Genomic DNA, 13,932 nt, shown 5'->3' on the forward strand with positions numbered 1-13,932 from the left:
GAGAATTTCGACACGGAAGAAGAGTCGCGCGGCACGATAAAGGCGAATCATGCAGACGAACCGTTTCCTCATTTCCGCACAAGTCCTAGCTCTCTCACGCGCGTCGCATCCGCCACACCGCAGTGCCGTAATGGCGCACGTTCAGCTATCCGTCTGACACAGCGAGAATGGCGACTGCCTGAGTTATTACCGAGCCGCCGATATGGGGCCACCAACCCGCCTTAACCGCTTCAAATTCTCCCGATATATGGCACGATGGTTGATTGTAGGGTTTAACGCGCCGACGCAGCGCAGGCGATGAGGCGCGCCGTAGTGGAGGGCTCCGGATTAATGTTGGTCACCTGGGGATCTTTAACGTGCGCCGAAATCCCGTACACACGGGCGTTTTTGCTTTTCGCCTCCATCAGAAAAGCGGCCGCCGCGGCCGGGAATTGAACCCGCGTCCTCGTGCTCAGCAACGCAACGCCTTAGCCACTGAGCCACCGCGGCGCGTTATATATGGCCCCGAACTGTCTCTCTTCGCTTTTGTGGGAAGAGGTGGACAAATACCCTCCCCCATGGGAGGTATGTTTAAGAAGAGCACGGAACTGTATTAGATTAGTGGGAATATTATAAACAGGGTGGGCAGGGATTCAAACAGGGATATCAACCAGGGCTGGTCACTCAGAGGGGCACAATAACAATTGTGGACCTATTGGTGTGTTTTAGTGCTCTTTTACCAAAAATAGAAGACCAAGTAAAAGAGGCACACATGAAATTAGGAAGGGTTCAAAGGGGATGAAAAAAAAACTATTGTAAAAGGGTACAACTATATATGTACAGTAGGGTTTAAGGAACAGAGGAAGAGGTTAGAGTGGCCGCACCCGCTTGAGAATATCTGAGGTTAGGTGGCAGATATAATCGCGTAACGGGGTGCACGAGATCATACATTACTGATAATGAGCGATAAACACGACATAAGAGCAATAGTGTAATATAAAGTAAGAAGTACAAATTATAAAAGGAGTATAAGTTGGAGGAGTGGGAAGTAGCGAAAGTCTGACAAATTTCCGTAAAACGCGACTTGCAACCACAATCAAGATAGCTCAGGCAGGGATATCAGTAACAGAAACAAGGTGAAACCACAATCAAGATAGTTCAGGTTGGAACATCAGTAACAGCAAGATTCAATACGAAGTAAAAGAGAGGAAAAACACGGGGAAGAGGGGTTGGGGAAGTAATCAGTTTCTGAGTTTTACAGAAGGTCTACCAGGGCACAAGGGACAGCAGGACAGGGGAAGATGCAGACCGAATCACGGCAGAGAACGAAGACGGAAGATCAAGACGGAAGATCAAGAGGAGTCAACATTGAGCACGAGGAAGCATCATCGAGGAAGCACCATCGAGGAAGCACTTAAACTGCATATACGTTTGCACATCAAGATCACATGTATGAAAAAAGACACGTTTATTCATAACCGAGCTTTCACATATTAGTTAAAAAAAATACCGCTGATTGCCTCCCCTCCATTGCCTCGGTTTCGCGTGATAGATCTCTTCTTTCTTCTTTCTTTCTTCTTTTCCTGTCTCGTAAAAACTCTTTTTGACTTCGGTCCAGTTTGTTTATTTTTAATTGGCGTCACCCGTGATACGTATGTGGTACGGGTTGGGCTTTTATTTTATTTTATGGCCCTTTTAATTTGTCTGTCTGTCTGTCTCTCTTCGCTTGGGGTCATCGGCAGTCTCAATCGGTTTCGTGCCCCCGTCCAATGTTCAACAGTTGCGTGTGCACTCTGGAAATTTGATGCGCCGCTATGATTACTAACTCAGCAGTTGGAAGAGCGCGTAGGTGCATTCTTTCCGTTATGCTGCGGTATTTCTTAAGTCAACTTCCCTGACTTCGGTTGCAGGTGTTTTATGGGTGACCCTCGTCGGGAAAGGAGACATTTCTTGTGGAGGCCGAACAAGCTCTGAATGGGTAAGTTTTCTACCCTTATGATGTCGTAACTGTTCGTCGAAGGCCAATTCTAATGGCGGGCTTTGTTTCTTTCCCCATACCTTCCTGACTTATCCGTATAAGATGCGCGATCTTCTCGATAACTTTTCGTTTACGCGAACAGTCGAGTATGACAATGAAGGTGTAACCAAGTGGCTTGTGACTCTTTGTGAGTCAAGATAATGATTAGAAACGTAGTGCATGCCCTGTTTGCTTGGTGGCTAGCGCTGGTTGATCACCACTGTCGTCCTTATACCAATGACGTCATGTGACGAGCTCATTGTGCTGGCCAGCATCCAGCTTTGTAGTAAGTTCTACGCAACCGTTCTGCATTTGGGCCACGTATTACTTTCCTTTTGTTTACCGAACTGCTCTGCCAGTTTTTTTTTCCTTTGTTATCATTTTAGGGTGGGACTTCCTCTCGTTGCATCCGCTATTATATCCTGTCACCTCCCAGACATGGAACTGACGTAAATGGATGATTCAACTATTGATGGCACGCCGCAGCAGCGCTTAATAGCCAGCGTGGATTATGTCTTGGATCCTGGCTGTGAGGAAGTCATCTCGGTTATTTCCAATCCGTTTTGCGATGGTGACGTTCTCATCATTCCCTCTCCTCGCTTTCTTCCCAAAGGGCTGGTGATCGCTCCGAGTCTCGTGCGCTTTTCACAGGGAACTGCTCCTCTTATCGTAGTTAACACCAATCGTGAGCCAATGATCGTACCTCGGCGCACCACCATTGCTACTGTTGCTGGCTCTGCTGCAGCCTGTATTTTCCCTCTCTGTGCGGTCTCATCTCCTACTCATCTCACTTCCGACTCTCCTGACTCTTCTCTAACCGCCACAATGAGCTTTGGCCTTTCCCCGGCTGAAGCTGAGTCGTTACTGCAGCTTCTGAACAAGCATAAATCTTTATTCGACTGTAATTGTACCATACTGGGTAAGACATCGGTGGCAGCGCATCGCATCGAAACCGACGGGTCTCGCATTATTCACCGCCGTCCTTACCGTGTGTCTTCATCAGAAAAGAAAATTATCAGTGACAACGTCACCGAAATGTTTCAGCGGAACATTATTCGGCCGTCAACTAGTCCGTGGTCTTCTCCGGTTGTACTAGTGCAGAAGAAGGACGAATCGGTGCGATTTTGAGTCGATTATCGCGCATTGAACAAAATTACCCGAAAGGACGTTTACCCGATGCCATGGATTGATGACGCCCTAGATTGCATATAAGGCGCCGAATATTTCTCAAGTCTTGATCTGCGCTCGGGGTACTGGCAGATCCCCATGCATGAGGACGATAAAGAGAAGACTGCGTTCTTCACCCCCGATGGGCTCTATGAATTTAATGTTTTGCCATTCGGGCTTTGCAACGCCCCTGCAACATTTGGACGAATGATCGACACTGACCTCCGCGGTGTCAAGTGGAAAACATGCTTCTGCTATCTCGACGACATCGTTATATTTTCTTCAACTTTCGCTGAGCACCTAAAGCTAGTGGACGAAGTTCTCACCTGTCTTTCCAATGCGGGGCTTCAGCTCAACACCAAGAAGTACCGCTTCGCTAGTCGAAGCATTAAAGTTGGAGGCAAGTATTGAGCTAGGACGGTATTCGGCCTGATCCTGGGAAAATTGCTGCTGTAATCAACTTTCCGCCCCCCCCCCCCCCCCCCCCGTTACAACAAAAGAATCTGCGCAGCTTCTTAGGTCTGGACTCGTACTTCCGTCGCTTTGTCCGAAATTTTGCTGCTATTTCTTCCACCCTCAACAAGCTCATGCACTCCGGAACACCCTTTGTGTGGTCTGATGAACGTGAACAGGCTTACCGAGAGTTAAAACAAGCACTTACTTTCGGTCCAGTACGCTGTCATTTTGACGAGTCCCGACCGGTTATTCTGCATACTGACGCCAGTGGACATGGCATTGATGCTGTGCTTTGCAGGCTGATGACCAACACAGGGAAAGGGTTGTTTCCTACACCAGCCGCTCTCTCTGTCCCACTGAGAAGGATTACACTATTACCGAGCAGGAGTGCCCCGCTGTTGTTTGGGCGGTTCAGAAACTCCGCCCATACCTATACGGCCGTTCCTCTACTGTCGTGACAGACCACCATGCCCTCCATGGGTTTCAGTCACTGAAAAACCTATCGGGACACCTAGGACGCTGGATTATTCGACTGCAAGAATATGACTTTCAGTCGTTTGCAAGTCCAGAAGGAAGCACCTTGATGCATATGCCCTCTCACGATGTCCGCTGGAGTCATCCGAAGCTCCATCTGCGACCACGTCGCGTGGAACGGCACTTCCCATTGCCCCTGTCAGCCACATAGCGCCTGACAACGTGTATGACTTGGCAGCACTTCAACAATCTGATCCCTACTGCCGTGGAATAATTGAATACCTTACCGGAACCAAACATCCTGTGAACAGCCGCTGCCATCGTCAACTTCAATAATTTCAGCTTTTAGACGGAGTCCTTCACCATCCCAACTACCACCCCGCAGGTTACAGATGGGTTCCCGTTGCGCCGCGCTCCCTCCGCCCTAAGATACTACAAGCCCTGCATGATGATGCGACAGCTGGACATCTAGGCTTTCATACGACGTATGATCGCGTCCGGAGCCGCTTTTTTTAGCCTGGCCTTGCCACCTGTGTTGCCCGCTACATTGCGTCGTGCGGCTCATGCCAGCAGCGCAAATGCTCGACTTCCACGCTTGCAGGACTTCTACAGCCCATTCCTTGCCCGTCAGTACCATTCGACACTGTGGGAATTGACCTCTACGGCCCACTACCTCCAACGACTGCCGGATATCGCTGGGTCGTAACAGCCGTAGACCACCTCATAAGGTACGCGGAGACAGCTCCAGTTCGTTCTGGTTGTGCTACTGAGGTCGCCGATTTCTTTTTACGCGCGATCCTCTCGCGTCATGGCGCCCCTCGAGTAGCCTTGAGCGATCGCGGCAGGACTTTTTGGTACAACCTTCTCGAAGGAGTTCTCCGAGCCTCTCATACAGTCCACAAAACCACGTCCACATACCATTCGCAGACAAACGGACTAACTGAGCGCTTCCACCGTGCTTTGTCTGACATGATTTCCATGTACATTCGTCCCGGCCATTCAAATTGGGACACAATTCTCCCATACGTTACATTCGCATACAACAGCGCTGTTCAAAGTACCACTAGTTATTCGCCATTTTTCCTCGTTTTCGGCCACCACCCGTCTTTTATTCTGGATACCGCATTCTTTTCTGTTCTTGTGTCTACATCAAGCCCCTTCTCCGAACAGTTTGTCTCACGCCTTGCCCGCTGCCGTCGCCTTGCTCGCCTGCACTCGGAAGCCTGCCAAGAAGACCGGAAACTTCGATATGACGCCACGCATCGTGCTGTTCAGTTCCGCCTTGGTGACAAGGTACTCCTTTGGACGCCAATTCGCAAGCCAGGATTATGTGAGAAATTCCTTCATCGATTTCTTGGCCCCTACACCATCCTGGAAGAAATCTCCCCCGTCAATTATCGCGTCGCGCCTTGTTCTCTTCCTTCGGATCGCCGCTACAGGGGCACAGAGATCGTGCATGTGTCCCGGCTGAAACCGTTCACTCCTCGCTCTCCATAAACTAATCCCAGCCGGTCGCTTCCGCGAAGAGGGGGGAAATGTGAGCATCAATCTGTACGATGCGCTAGAGCCCACTTCGAGGAGACATGGACAAGTGCCCGTGTACTGTCGTGGCCACTTCATCGTGTACTTTGTCTGCTCCTCACGACCATTATTACCATCATGCCGTACCCCATCTCTTCTTCATACCCATCCTCATCATGATTCCTGGTGCTGGAGTTCTGGGTTGCCGCTCAGAATAAACGCGTTGTTTCCACTGCCTCTGCGACGTCTCGTCTGGGTGACGGCTGCCCTTGACGTCTCCCTCAATATATATGGTTATTAATATATATATATATATATATATATATATATATATATATATATATATATATGCGTGTGTGTGTGTGTACATACAGACAGACATACGTACATACAGGGAGACATGTATGGGGTGTTGCAGCAATACATAAGCGCCTTCAGAATGGCGCTGTGATTGATCAAATGTTGCTTTTTATGGTCAGTTCTTTTCCTGCGTAATTAAACCCACCAGAATGCCCTAGTTGTCTTTTTTACAATTTAACGTGTACAGAGCAAAATCCGCTTGGACGTTCATCACAGCGGAGATAAATGTGAAAAGGAGAAAATCATGAGCTTAGTGCTAACATAACAGACGTAGTGCTTGTATACTATGCTGCGTCTATCGAAAGTGCGCCCGTGTGGTCCCTAGGCGTTCACCGGGGCCGATTGTCGGTAAACCTTATTCGGAAGCAAGGTTCTTTTAGCTGCACGGCGGTGATTGCGAAGCCGCGGAGAGAGTTTACGAATTACGTGTGTGTCTCTACCCTTTCTCGTATCTGCATCACGCAACGCAGAGCAAGCACACAGTCGTGGTCCTGCCCGCTGCCCTAGAGTCGTCGGCTGCGCGGCCAGAATGCTAGCCAGGGAGCGAGCCACCCTACCTCCTGCTGTGAAGACCGTCCATTCACACGATCGAGAGCAGTATGGAGAACCTTCATAAAGGCCCACCTGCCGTGGAAGGGCCCATCTCCAGCTGTCTCGGGAAGTGGCAATGCAAATCCTGCGACTAAGGCTTTTATGACACCTAAAGAAGCCGATAGCTCCCAGCACTGACATGCAAGACGATGCATAGACCTTTAATTGAAATAAAGGTTCGATTTTTATAATTTGAGTGCCTCCGAAGATGGAGGCGGGATTGGAAAACAGCCCACCAAAATGTGTTGTGTTGAATAAAGCAAATGAAGAGCTTTTTTTTTCGAAATGAGCCCAATCCACCTGAAAGTTTTAGAAACAAGCGAACATTTGTGACCAGACATAGACTGTATGCCATCAAAGCTATTATATGATAAGTTTTAGATGTTGGCTCGGGGAAGTTAGCTTTGACACCGTTTCATTTAGGTACGCTAACAAATTTTCGTTGGTTTCTGAAATTCTGTTCACGTACACTTGACTCATTTAAAAAAAAAAAACGCCCCTCAAATAGGCTCCCTGGGCATATCTCAGCTGGACATGTGTCTTATAACGTCGGGTACCTGATGTTATACCTGCGCTGGTTTTCACATGACGGCCACTTCATCCCCGGCAGCAAAAGCTGTGCATCCGAGACCGGCGCACTTCAGTGGTAGATTTAACGCTTACAGTAAACTAGTTGCACCCAGATCGCGATTATTTTTTTCAATTACATTGTATTTCAGTATTTTTGTTCCAGAAAAAAAGACGCTGGAAAGGTGGGATGGCGAAGCCGTATTCAAGTTCATGCTGCGCCAGAGAACGCCGCTTTCTTCGTAAAACAGTTTGTGACCTCCTTTTATATTAGTGAATACAATTTCGGAAACCTGTAAAAATATTCCTAATATGTCTCTATAAACTTACGAAATTTACACTCCGGTTCAAGCTTTCAACCTTTCCCGTCAAAAGTGCGAAAATTGCAACACGGAGAAAAATTGTTTTCCTCATTTCGTCGGTTTGTTAGTTCGGTTTAGAAATGCCACACGAGACAACGGTATATTTGTTTTCTGGGAGCGCTAAACTATGCTAAACTAGATAAACCTATTTGCTTTTACTGTCATTATGATCAGAAAAACTTGAAATTTGGAAAGGCACTGCTCATTTTAGCGACCAGAAGTAATGTAATCTGTTACTCCCGTAATATAAAACGCGAATTACAGGCTAATCCCCCCCAATGAGCAGTGTACAAAATGGTCTGGAGAAAAAATATGAGGAATATGCTCCAAGGAATTTCCGCGTCTTTCAGCGTTGATTCCTCGTCTTTTCTCCCCGTTCGCTATGAATGATCTGAAAACAGGTAGCATTCGAAGTTCAGTCATGGGAGGCGGGGGCCAACTAAAATGGAGCGATGAATTACGGAACTTCGGGGGCAAACTGTGGACACCTGAGGAAACCCCTCGAGAACAACACGGAGGCCACCATCGTGACCTGCTCCTCGTGTCACGTGCCAACGGGGCCCACAATGCAGCACATGCTGTGGGAGTGCTCGCGGCTCGCGGCGGAGAGAAGAGCCCATCTTCCGCCGAGCAGTAAGACCCTCCAGGAGTGGGCACCATCTCCTCTGGGAAGGGCCCACCCAAAAGAAACTGTATTGTCCGTGCGGACTTTCACAACTACCACGGGGATACACAAGAAAATGTAGACGCTTCCACCTCCTTTACCACCTTCCCCATCCCTGGCTATAGACCTTGAGTCACCCCTCTTTAATAAAGAATAATGACAATAACGAAACACGCCACGGCCACCGAAACAAACTGGCAGGCTGCTACCAGAGTGTCGAAACCAAATTTTTTTAGTTTCGTTTTTTCTTTCGTTCCATAGAGAAAAGTTCCGTTTCGTTTTAGTTCCGGAACGAAAAATATAACGGTTCGTAACGGTTCATAACGGTTCATGTTTGCGCGAAAAAAATGAGAACAAAAAAAAGAAAAACGAAAAGCGATGTTTATTGATTTCTGGTAAAAATTAAAGTGGTTAAAGAGCACTCACAACTGCACACAAAAACTGAAGCACTTCTTCAGGCACATCTTACGGCACTGAATATGACCTCAGAAGCAGCACGTCCTCAAGTAGGTGAAAGGCGAGAACTCTCGTCAGATAAAAATTAGCTTTAGCGACGAGAATGCCCGCTCCACGCAGCCTTTTTTGAGTGCACAAACGAACTCACTGAGAACTGTCCGAAAAGAGGAAATAAAAACGTGATGCCCTAGGAATCATAGCCGCTCCCCAAGCAGCAAGCTGAGGGGGCGCCCTTTTGTTTGTTTCGCCAGGGGTTACTTCCAAGAATGGCGGGCCGGCAGCCCAAGCATGCGCAGATCGCTTTTCGGAAAAGGTCCATTCAATCAGCCTTAAAGCATCTGCACAAGAGCGCACGTACTCGAACGCACTTTCTACTCGAACCGAAAACCGAAACATTTTTTTTTTCGGTTTCGCTCCGGAACGAAATTATAAGTAACGTTTCGTTCTATTTTTCGTTCCGGCCAAAAATATCGTTTTTTTTTCGTTTTTCGTTTCAGGTTTTCCTTTCGTTCCGACACCCTGGCTGCTACAGCTGAGCAGCTAATATAGCGACAACCATTTGAGATGCTCGCAAAGTGCGCATGCGGTCAACTCTCCTATATAGTTCAGTGACTTGGGATAAGGAGGAAAAATGGAAGGTGTGTCCGTATCGTGCACTTACACCACGGCAGCGCATCTTTTCCGCTCCCTCAAGCCAATGGCTTTGTCTTGTGACTTTCGCCTTCAGTACACCGCCCGCGAAAGTCACGCACAGGCACACGCGCGCACGCACACTGCACACCGCCCACGGTTCTAGGGGATGTGTCCTTGAAGAAGGCTCAGAAAAGAAATGGCCGTTTGGTTTCTTACGCCGGCAAACTCGCATCAACTGAAGACTCTAGGTGACGATCACGTTTGCTTTATAAACGTTAAAATACCAGAAGGGCACTGTTTAGGATATTCCGTTCGGTAACGCCGCTGTGGCCAATGACAACTGCTCATCGCGTTCAAGCTGGGCATGAGGGTCCGCCGCCACAATCTGGTTGCTGGCGGGCACGACCGCCAGTGCTTTCTGCTGCCGGCCGGTGACGCTGGGCTTGAGCTTCGAGTCGAATTTCAAGCCGGCGAAGAGCGTCAGCGCCGTCAAGGCCGTGATGACCTCCAGTAGCAAGAACACTGCAGACCAGCTGTAGCGCTCGGCGACGAGGCTGAGAGGGAGGCCGGATATCACGCCGCCCACTGCGCACGCGCAAGACATGGACGCAGGTTAGCCTCGGACACGAAGACACTCCGAATAGCCCCCAGAGAACTGCCCAGACCGTCTCGTTGTCTACCGGGGAAGTACACCACTCTACTAAAAGAAGCACGAACACGCTCCCTACCAAACGACCACGTGGTGAACCGAATACAGAACTGTCCATACAGACCGCATCGTCTAGTGTGCGGCTCCATACCCGCGATCACCCACACTTACTGGACCTGCCCCAGAGCCCACACACCGCAACGACCACACCTCGTAGTGGACAAACCCTTCTTAATCATCGGCTCACCATCCGGGAAGATTGTCTGACGTTAACCTCATGGAGCGCGGACCCGGACATGCGTTGCGAAATAAATGTTTACTATCTCAACTCTCTCGAACTACTAGCATCCTCGATGAACCGCAATGGTGCGCACCAGTGCGCCTTTACAATATACATGTTTGGTTCGTTAAAAAAGACTGCTTTGTTCCGATAGCAATGACACCAATCTTACTGCAAACTGCCAACAAGTGATCCAAATATTAAAGAAAACATTTGAAGCAGTGGGCGACCCCACAGGTTAACTTCGCTTGACTTAGATTGATATGTATGAGAAACAAAAAATTGTACGTCACGTTTATTTTTTATAATAATATGAACACTTAACGCTAGGTGGGTACAAGTCGGATATTGCAAGTTCTTAGCGTTTTTCTTTTTTAAAAAAAGGCTTTGGTTATCACAGGGAAGGAGACAGCTGTTTACATGTCAGCGTCGATTTCATCATGTAACCTTGCTTTTAAAGCATGCTCCACAGCTAGCAGACCTACGGAGCGGGGAAGGGAGCAAAACATAGCTGCCACGTGGCATACTATTACAGTACTTGGCGAAATTATAACGGTAATGTAAGATCATAAGTACGATAACTTACCCTAACGGAGGAGGCAGAATGTGCAAGGCAGGCCAAACGCTAAAACTATTGCATTACGTTTGTGTGATGGTATGTTATTTTTTTTTCTAAGCAACATTGCTTTGTTTCGCTAGTCTACTTCCCCGCACGGGGAACCTTGAGTAATCTTGGTGACAGTATTGGCAACACCGCGGACCCCGATCCCCCAAACATAAGTTGTAGCCTACCGTGACCATGTGTTTATAGGTGGAGGGTAAGAAATTACGAATGGTGGCCGTCGTAGTCGTGGTCAAGATCCGGCGATTTACGAGGCGGTTTACCAGGCAGGGAGCTCCGGGACCTCTCTGACTATCAGGGTAAGGTTACAGAAGAAAGTACCCCCGTCCCCTGGTTTCTTTCTAGGCCATATGGTAAATCAAAGCCCCCCCCCCCCCCCCCTTCCAAGCATGATCCGAAGGCTCATTATTACCACTTCCAGCCGTCTCTTTCCCGAAGCCGGGTAACTTTCACGCTACTTGATTGTTGAATCTCTTGACAAGTCAAACCCTGTTTCTTTCCAGTCTGTGTTCCTCATCTCTAAATTCCTTGAAGGCATCCTGGGAAAGTCTTTCGCAGCCAAGAAACTGAGAACCGGCGAAGTCCTGGTTGAGGTTAACACTCACCAGCAAGCCACAAGCCTCCTCACCCAGAATCGCATGGCAGATCTGGACATCAGAATCACACCCCATTGAAGCCTCAATAGCTCTTAGGGTGTTATTTCTGAGCCAGATCTGATGAATGTGACGGAAGCCGATCTCCTCGAAGGCCTGAAAGACCAGGGTGTGAAGGCCGTGAGGCGCATCACCATGCGGCGAGATGATAAGGAAATCACAACACAGCACATAATATTGACATTTGACTATTCCACATTTCCAGAATCCACCAAAGCAGGTTTCATTCATTGTTCCATCCGGCCATACATCCCGAAGCCGGGGCGCTGTTTAAAGTGCCAACAGTTCGGGCATTGCACCACATCCTGTCGTGGCAAAATAACTTGTGCAAAATGTTCATCACAAGATGGAAAAAGAGATCATCAACCTGAAAATCACGGAAAACATCACCTTCCCAGAGGCGCGAAAAAAGGTTCGCCTCTTTCTCCCTGGGGAGGTACACCGACGCAGCTCGCCGGGAGGCGGAGCGTCGTCTGGTTTTGGCGGGGACCCAGTTCCGCGAGTCGGACCTGGTCCCGCTACCGCCCCCCCCCCCCCCCCACCCCCTCGGGTTGCCCCTGGCGGCCCGTCCCGCCCCCACACCGCTTGCTGAGCCAGCAGCGGGTATGGTGGCAACCACGTCTGTTGGGGATGCCGCTGCATCCACTGTTTCCTCTCCACCGACCCAAAGCACACGCGAGGGCACGGAGGAGATGAAGACGGAGGCACCCGTGATAGTTCCCACTCCTTCCGCACCGACTGTGCCACCCAGGGCGCTCCTGACGCCTTCGGCGGTCGCGGCTCGAACGAAGGGCACCGGAAAGGGTGCCAAGTCCAGGGGGTCCGGTCCGCCGGGCAACCCCCTGTCATCTGATGGGGAGATGGATGTGGTCCCCTTCCCGGCTGCTTCACAGCGGAAAGAGCGGGTTCCTTCGTCCAAACCTCCAGAGAAGGTAAAAAAAAAACTTTTTCAGGAGTCCAAGCCCCTAAAGACCCTACATAAATAGTCACACTCCAGTATCTCTGATCACTAAATAATAGGAAGAGAAAATATTGTTCAGTGGAGCTGCAGAGTCATTCTTAATAATCTTGACGATGTTTACGAGATCCCGCATGCTAATCAGCCAAGTGTAATGTGTGTACAAGAAACACATTTAAATTCCAATCACACAAGTTTCTCGAATAGTCATATGGTATTCAGAAAGGATAGGTATGACTGCACACACTCTTCGGGCGGTGTTGCAATAATCGCCCAGAAATCCTTAGCATTCCACCCTATCTCTTTAAACACTTTCCCTGAGGCTGTAGCAATCCACACAATAATATTTGAAAGGTTGATAACGGCATGCTCCACTTACATTCCTCCTGATTTTGCACTTTCGGGCTCTGACTTCGAGGCGCTGGTTGACGAGCTGCCCGAAACATATATCCTCACAGGCAACCTTAATGCCCACAATTCTCTTTGGGGCTCTTCTCACACGGATGCCCGAGGTCGCCTGATAGAAAAGTTTAGCAACCACAGGAGCATGCCTTTTCAACGAAAAACAGCCGACATACCATAACTTAGTACACAACACATACTCATATCTTGACTTGGCTATTGGTTCTGCAATTCTCTTTCGATGTCTTGAGTTGGGTGTGGGCACAGACCCATATGGTAGTGACCACTTTCCCACCTCACTAACATATATAGGTAAAGGCCCAAGCAGTTCATCTTCCCAGAACAGGTTCAATGAAGAAAGAGCAAACTGGAATACACATTTACAGAGACATATATACTACACTACACGTCCATAAGACACCTACACGTGGAAGAAGCTACCAAACTCCTCACGGCGCACATCCTCGACACTGCCGAAAAGTCAATTCTCCACGCCTTTGGTGCCCTGCGTAACCAGAGGAGGCCGTGGTGGAATGAGGACTGTAAGCGGGCGCGACAGGCCCAGAACAAGGCGTGGGGTGTCCTTCGTGGGTACACCACGTCGGGTAACCTCCTTTTGTTGAAACGGGCAAAGGCGTTTGAAAAACGTGTGCGCCGTGGAGCAAAACGAGAGAGACGGTGCACCTTCTTGACATCCATAAACTCGTACACCGACACACACATGGTCTCGACACGTATACGAAAACTCAAAGGGCATCGACACACAGCCTGCCCCTGGTTAGTACAACAGGGGACACACTCGAAAACCAGGCTAACACACTCGCACAACACTTCCAACACGTGTCCAGTTCAGCACATTACACTAACACTTTCATGCAACACAAAACACCCTGTGAAAAGAGTCCTTGCAAGATAATAAGTCAGCTAACACCTCATATAACTCCCCCTTTTCACTCCGGAGCTGAAGATAGCGCTCGGCACTTGTAAGCCTTCAGCTCCAGGCGCAGGCAACATTACATACACAATGTTACAACACCTACACGCTGACACACTTGAAACACTCCTACACTTCCGCAACAAATTATGGATTTCGGGGCAAATTCTAAAGTTCAGGACTGATG

At 48.9% G+C, this 13,932-nt stretch overlaps 1 protein-coding gene across 1 annotated transcript in view; it reads right to left on the reverse strand.

The window, feature by feature from the left end:
- Positions 1-9,141: 9,141 nt before the first annotated feature.
- Positions 9,142-13,932, reverse strand: part of LOC144163164 (glucose-6-phosphate exchanger SLC37A4-like) — a 30,590-nt gene continuing 25,799 nt past the window's right edge. The window contains exon 9 of the mRNA XM_077693985.1: positions 9,142-9,832. Coding sequence (XP_077550111.1) covers positions 9,546-9,832 — 287 coding nt within the window. The 3' untranslated portion in view covers positions 9,142-9,545. The remainder of the gene's footprint in view (positions 9,833-13,932) is intronic.

The sequence above is a fragment of the Haemaphysalis longicornis genome, unplaced genomic scaffold (assembly GCF_048455015.1).
Source record: "Haemaphysalis longicornis isolate Haplotype H1 unplaced genomic scaffold, Haemaphysalis longicornis Haplotype H1 scaffold_12, whole genome shotgun sequence".
NCBI classification, from domain to species: Eukaryota; Metazoa; Arthropoda; class Arachnida; order Ixodida; family Ixodidae; genus Haemaphysalis; species Haemaphysalis longicornis.